At 36.5% G+C, this 7,706-nt stretch overlaps 2 protein-coding genes across 2 annotated transcripts; both read left to right on the forward strand.

The window, feature by feature from the left end:
* Positions 1 to 290: 290 nt before the first annotated feature.
* LOC103434169 (pathogenesis-related protein PR-4) lies at positions 291 to 1,243 on the forward strand. The gene is made up of 2 exons (XM_008372483.4): positions 291 to 767; positions 863 to 1,243. Exons 1-2 carry the CDS (start codon positions 492 to 494, stop codon positions 1,031 to 1,033), a joined length of 447 nt encoding a protein of 148 aa, XP_008370705.3. The 5' UTR covers positions 291 to 491; the 3' UTR covers positions 1,034 to 1,243.
* A 4,707-nt stretch (positions 1,244 to 5,950) lies between these two features.
* LOC139195104 (E3 ubiquitin protein ligase DRIP2-like) lies at positions 5,951 to 7,099 on the forward strand. The gene is made up of 3 exons (XM_070820298.1): positions 5,951 to 6,122; positions 6,326 to 6,425; positions 6,874 to 7,099. The coding sequence occupies exons 1-3, from the start codon at positions 5,996 to 5,998 to the stop codon at positions 7,097 to 7,099; spliced, it is 453 nt and encodes a 150-aa protein (XP_070676399.1). The 5' UTR covers positions 5,951 to 5,995.
* Positions 7,100 to 7,706: the final 607 nt, after the last annotated feature.

The following is a 7,706-nucleotide window of genomic DNA, read 5'->3' on the forward strand; positions in this document are numbered from 1 at the left end:
GGGTTCCCACTGGATCATATTTTTTGGGATTTCGAAGATCGTGTAATTATATCTATTCATCGTACATCGTACGATTATAAATTATTTAAAATTTAAAATTAAATATAAATAGTACCTAACAAAAACTGACCGTACAATATACGATGAACGAATATGATTACACGATCTCTAAAATCCCAAGAAAAGGATCCGGACCTGTAGAGATAATTGTTCCGGTAATTGGACTTTAGAATTTCTCCTCTCACTACACGTGTACTATATATTTCAGTCAAGGTTTGAGTCGGTCGATCGTGGTAGGCAATTTACATACGCCATATATACAATTCCAACTTCCAAAAGGTTAGATCAGTAATTGCAACACCAAACCTCCGGCCTATAAATTCAGCCCTAATATATCTCCCCTACATATCCTTGTGTACCAAAGCCTTCCAAGAACAACAGAGATATTGTAGATTATTGCCTGCTTGATTCGGAAAATTACATATCACAACATGGCCGGGAAGATCACAGCAAGCTCTGTGTTGTTTGTTTCGATCATGATCTGTGGTTTGGTCGGCAGTGCATTGGGACAAAGTGCGACGAATGTGAGAGCCACATACCACCTCTACAATCCACAGCAAAACAATTACGACTTGCGGGCAGTAAGTGCCTACTGCGCAACATGGGATGCCGATAAATCCCTCGAATGGCGCAGCAAATATGGATGGACTGCCTTTTGCGGACCTGCTGGCCCTACTGGGCAAGCCGCATGCGGAAGGTGCCTCTTGGTACGTATTAACATACTAGCTGATTAGTGATGGAACGTTCTTATGCAAAATGTGTTTGTGCAAATATTTAATTTAATGAATTTATGTATCTGCAGGTGACAAACACTCGGACTGGAGCTCAAGCAACGGTGAGAATTGTTGATCAGTGCAGCAACGGAGGATTGGACTTGGACGTGAATGTTTTTAACCAAATTGACACCGACGGCAATGGTTACCAACAAGGCCACCTTATCGTCAACTACGACTTTGTCGACTGCGGCGACTAAAGCCTGTAAACCTTAATTTTTTCAATAGCTATATAGTTCTCTACTTCCAGTATTGGTAAGGAACTTAACTATGTATTACTAATAAATAAGCTTCACCATGGAATAAATTGAAGTGGAATTGCTTCTTGAATTATAACAAGAAGTATTATATTATATAGATTGTATAAGCACTTCAATCTTATGATAAATGTATAACTGCACCATTAGCTATGTAGGGGCTTCCTAATTTAAGAATGAATGTTGCATAATTTAAAACGGGAACATTTCCTTCTCATTCAGTGAATTTCAAAGGAACCAACCATGGGAAGTGGTCCAGCAAAAATACGGTAGAATTCCAATTTAGATTTGCTTCCTAGTTTTGGGTTTGAGAAATGAAGCTGGCAAAAACTTGAGTGATTCTTTAGTTAAAAGCTTTGAAATGATGTTTGTCATTTGACTAAGGCCAGAGATGAGCTGAAATGCCCTTAGCTTTTCTAGAGTCCATTGGAAATTAGTCATACCCTTCTTAAAGTGGGATACCTCAGGCTTTGGAAAAAAGAAGAAGAAAGGAACCATGAAAGTCAAGACTACAATCGATGGAGAAAAATAAGGACTTGAGCAATAAACTAAAAATACAATCAATGGAGAAAATTAAGGACTTAAGCAGGGTCTTTTCTCCTTGTTCTGTTTGCTTGTTTCAAGTTTGTTGCTCTACTTTGCTTTTTTTAATCTGTGTTAGTCCTCTGTGGGAACTTTCCTTCGTACTCACCTTTGGTGGATTTCCCTGTTTTGTGGAAATTTCCAGTTCAACAAAGAAAAATAAAAGAAGGAAATAATTAAAAGTAAATTCGTTTTAATAAGCCATGCATTTTCTTGTTTTGTTAATTTGACCGATTCTTAGATGAGATAGGATGGATCCAAGAACCCAAATACCTAAACATCATAATGTTACGTACAATACAAGCATATATATCCAACATCAGATATTTGGCGTTGATGTTTGTCATCTTAAAGTAAAGCCAAACAAAAATGTATTATTCCTATTGAATAATGAGTTCCACACAAAAACGGGAGACTAAATGATATACTTGTGTCACCAATGTCTTTTGCGATAAAAATCACATTACTGTCTTGTTATGTAGGTGGTAAAATGCAAGTTGAAAGACAATATTAGCTTGGTTAATAGTGTACGGTTGACATTTCTGAAATGAAATCTTGACAATTCCAAATGGACATATGCTATATATGCATCCTTGCTGCTTCTAGATCAAGCACTTTGAATGATAAGGTACGTTTAAACTGCGAACTCATTCATTTTCTCCCATCAAAGACTGCCACCCGTGAAACTAAGACTTTGGGTGGACAATTCTAATTTATATTTCATACTTTTATTCGTGTGTCTTAATGTAATTAGTCCAACATTCAAGATGGAAAAGACTACGTACCTTTGTATCTTATCTTATCTTAACTTATCTTCAAATTTGTATACAATTTAGGTGATACAATTCCAACATATCCAAGGCTAGCTTGGTAATTGCAACACTAACCTCCGTCCTCTAATTAATTCAATCACAAGTATTCCCTGATCATTTCTCACATCCATATTGGTCCGTATACCAAGCTGTCAAGTACCATGAACAATATTAGTTAATTCATTATTAGCCCTAGCTGCAGAGGAGAAATTACAAATAATTAATCAAAAAACGGCCGGGAAGATCACCACACCGACACCGTGCTTTGTGTCGTTATTAGTTCGGATCATGATCTGTGTGTTGGCCATGGCAGGCAGTGCATGGCCGGGAACAAAGTGCGACGGGTGTTACAGCGACAAGTTTGCCCTACAATTAATCCACAGCAAAACAATTACGATTTGCAGGCTGTAAATGCATACTGCTCAGCATTTGACGCCGGTCAATCACATGCATGACGCAGCAGATATGGATGGGCTAGCCTTTTGTGGACCTGTTGGCCCTACTGGACAAGCTGCATGCGGAAGATGTCTTAAGATACGTAGGGCGCTGCTATACACAAATAATCTTATGCAAAATGATGTATGTTTGCATGCGCAGTTGACAGACACCGAGACTGAAGCTCAAGCAACGGCAAATTTGTTGATCAGTGCAGCACAGGAGGCTTACACTTGGACACGAATGTGTTTAACCAAATTGATCAGTGCAAAACCAACGGAAATGGCAATGCCCAAAGCCGCCTTTTCGTCAACTACGACTTTGTCAACTGTGGCGATTGACTAGAGCCTCTAATCCCAAACCCCCAAATTAACTAGAAGTTTAGCATTGCTCTCTAGCTACTTACATTATTAGCAAGGGAATCACTTAGTTATTACTAATGAATAAGTTTCACCTTAAATTGCTTCAAAAAAATTACTAATATTGACCGTGAACTATATATCTTCAACTTTATGAACAAATGAAGTCATGGTATATGAGTTTTTGTTATATACTTGAGATGGGACTGGGAGCATGTAGACTGCTTATAAAAATGATTTTCCATTTACAATATCCTCCATATAGTGATAATATTATTTTAAGGGATTCTACAAAGTATATTAAACAAGTTGATTCTCCATATATAATCGATTCTCTTCTTACGTGATGTGTCACATAATAGGAGAAATAGATATTTGTCCCATGAAAAGAGAAACAAGTATATGACTATTCTCTAATCTTGGAGATTAAAGAGTGGCTTGAATTGGGGAGGGGATTGGATTTGTGCTTGTGGAGACAAACTTAAGGCTCCTCTAATCCTTTCTTTGCCAGTTACCATCCCTCTTTCAAGCTTGATTAGAGATTATTGGACCTTAATTGGACTTGAAGGCGTAGGGAGGCAGGCTCTCTCGTGTGGGCCATATCTTTATAAAGTGCAGGGCTACTAATCACCTTCTACAGTTATCCACTTTGGGTTTCTTCCTCGCATTTCTCACGGGATGACCTTCTTTGGTCTTTGGTCTTCGGCCCTTATTCAATCTCAATTAAGGGGCAAAAAAGTGAAAAGGTGCTTTTGGCTGACAATAATACTATTTGGACAAAATAAAACTACTGAGTGATGATCTTCTCGCATCCCATTTTACTTTATGCATACCTTTTTTAATTATTTAATAATTTTTTATGTGGTAATATATAGTAGGGTTGAGCACAGCTTGGGTTGGTTCAGTTTTGGTTCTAAATCACGAACCAAAACGCACACTTTGGTTTTCCTAAATTTCATATCACAACTGAACTGTAAAAGCTTAAAAATGATGTAATTGGTTCACTAATATTGCGGTTTGATTTGGTTCGGTTTGCAGTTTAACATGTTTAAACGCAATGTGTTAAAGACAAAAACTTTATCCACCAATATAATTCACCACTTATCTCAACTCAAGGATTGAGAAACACCCCTATTCTGGCACACTGAACAAAAAGAAAAGCTGCAATGATAATTTAAATATCTCAAATAACTATCCTGCAAAGTGAAGTTGCATGCATCTTGAAGATATAACAACGAGAAGTATTAATAGTGATTGTAAACTACTTCAACCTTATGAATAAATATGATCATCGTGAAAAGTTGCGCCATTAACTAATTTAGGGTGCTTCCTCTTTTAAAGAATGTAAAGTTGTATATTGGATTGTAAAGTTGTTACATTAGCTAGCTTGGTATATATGAGTTCTTGGTTTCATATTTGAGATTGGAGAATGTAAAATTGTAAACTACTTAATAATATATTCCATTCAAAATGTCCTCCACATGGTGACACTATTACTTTAAGAGCTTATCAGGCAAAATGTATTTGAAACTCGTTGATTTCACATGTAATTGTCTCTTTTTCTTTATGTAATGTGTCACGTGAGGAGAGAAATAGATACTTATCATGTGTGAAGAGAGACATATGTAAAGATTCTATGATCTTCTTGGAGATTTAAAAAGTTGAATTAATGAATCGAAAGAGGGCTGTCAATTTTGTGCTTGTGGAGACTGGCTTAGTTAAGGCTTCACTAGTAGTTTATTTTCCAATTACCATCGCTCTTTCAAGTTTGATTAGACTTACAGTGCCGCCAAAACCTAAAACGATCCACAACGTTAAACAATTAGTACAACTCCGCCTTTTTAAAATGACTCACAATGTTAAACAATTAATACAACGTCACCAACTTAGAACGTTTCACAATGTTAAACAATTATGACAGTGCCTCAACTTTTATTGATTCATAAATATAGACAATGATGATGGCGTCACAACTTAAAAAGATTCACAACTTAACTAAATAAAGTACCGCCAATTTAAAATGATTCACAACTTAACTAGTTAAAATGCCGCCAACTTAAAATGATTCACAACATTAAACAATTAATACAACACCACCAACTTCAAACAATTCACAACGATAAACAATTATTATAACACAACCAACTTAAAACAATTCACAAATCAACTTGTCAAATGGTATTATTGTCGCAACAAATAAGGTCACTTTCATTTTTGGAAATAAAATCATTCTTTGGATAAGTATGCCACCAAAAACCCTTCAAAACATTAAACAATTTGTACATGGCTACGAACATAAAATAATTGACAACGCTAAACAATTATTATAGCGGCACTAACACAAAATTCAAAAAATCAAGATGTCACAAGATATATATTATTGTCACAACGAATGGGGTCACTTTCTTTTATGGAAATAAAATCATATTTTAGATAAGCATGCACCCAAAATGGTTAGAAATCCATAATTTTCCAAAATAACCTTACCCCAAAGGAAAGAGCATTAAACAAAAATGAAATATAGGAACCTCGACCTATTGAGTGCAGGGCTTAATAATACTCACCACATGTAAAGTGTATGTTACAGAGTTGGTAAATCAAAACCAAGGTTATAAATACTCGAACTCGGTCTAAGGTTTTTGTTGCAAGCACAAAGACACAACAAAAAAGCATTGTCTTTCTAAGATAATAAGGATTAAGAAGGAGAGGAGGAAGAGATGGCGACTGGTGGTGGTAGTCAGGTGGTGAAAGTGAAGAGGGAGGCAATCGAGGCATGTTTGAAGTGCGGTCTTTGTAATAAGGAGTCGGAGGAGGCTACAACCATTTCACTTTGCCTCCATACGTGTGAGTTTCTTTTAATCTTCTATTCCCTTAATTGAAAAATGACATGTGTGATTCTTTTGTCTTTGTTGATTAACAAGGGGACGTTGCCAAAATTCGTATCATTCCTTGTGATTTTTTAAGAAAAGGGTTTTGTTTTCCTATAATTTTTTCGATTATTTCTGTAATTCAATGCTGAATTTTGTAAAATGTGGATTTGAAACCAGTTTGCAGGAAGTGTATCTTCCAAAAACTGTCGGAGGAGGAGTATGACCAATGTCCCGTTTGCGATACTCATCTCGGCAATTTGCCTGTGACAACACTCAGGTAATGTATTCTAATGGTAAATGCATCCTGTCGTTGGTTCCTTGGTTCGTTAACAGGGACTTACCAAAATCTTTCGAAAGTAATTAAACTGTGAAATATAATTAGTGGTAGTCACATTGCCTTTCTTCCCAACCTACCATAGGGCAGATAATAAGTCGATGCTTGTTTATTATCCAATAGCAACGGGGAAACAAAATAGATTTGGAAATATGGTTTTAGAAAAAATCATGACGTAACTGGTGTTTTGCATAGAAAATGTTAACAATATACCATTTCTGTAACTAGGGTTCCTACTTGCATCGTTGTCATACGATTTTACGCAAGTGCGTAGTTTTTTTTTTGTTGTACTCTAGTTTTCCGATCATAATGTTGTAAATGTGCACGGGAGCTTTTCGTTTGAAATGTTCTTACACATGCTTAATTAGGATGTCATTTATATGATCTGCAGGCCAGACTTTAATTTGCAACACATTATAGCCACGATATTTCCTGCTAAAGAAAATACAGTCAATGCACCAGAAGTTAATATGGACTCTAAAGCTAACGATCCTGATGTTCCACCTTCTTCATTGCCCGTGAAAGGGAAGGAGAGTTCGTCAGGAGGATGTAGTTTTTCTGCTGAAGACCCTGCCAAAAAAGATGATTCTACAGAAGAGTATTCAAATAAACTCTAGGTAAACGGGGGCAGGATTTTGATTATTTGCGCTTTTATCTTAGCGTTATGGCTTCCAACATATTCAAGGGCATATTAGTAATTCAAACACTAACCTCCCGCTTATAATTAAATTCAACCACGATTCCTTGACGATCGATTCACAAAATGGCCGGGAAATGTTCAGACCATGATCTGTGTATTGACCATGCCGGGCAGTGCATGGGGATCAATCTTATGCATGGCGCATGCGGCATATATGGGCTACCTTTTGCGAGATTTTTAATGTATCTAGAATCCGTGAGTACATAATAGGTTATTACACGAGTGGTCTTTCATGTGTTTCTCTACTTGTATAATAACATATGACGTATGTACTTGTGTTCCGGACACTGAAAAATCTATTCCTTTGTAGATTTGTTGGCACTTGTTAGAATAAACATAAACCAATAACAAGTTATATGAGCTACTGTTATCAAAACACAAATCATTGTTCATTAAACCAATGTATGGAGAAAACCGTACCTGCAAATGAACCAGAACCGGACGCCATGCTCGATTTCTGCAAGAATTCTGCAGTGCACCTTCTCTTCTCTTCAATGTTCAAGGTTCTCAACTAATAATAGGTA

This window comes from Malus domestica, chromosome 04 (assembly GCF_042453785.1).
Source record: "Malus domestica chromosome 04, GDT2T_hap1".
NCBI classification, from domain to species: domain Eukaryota; kingdom Viridiplantae; phylum Streptophyta; class Magnoliopsida; order Rosales; family Rosaceae; genus Malus; species Malus domestica.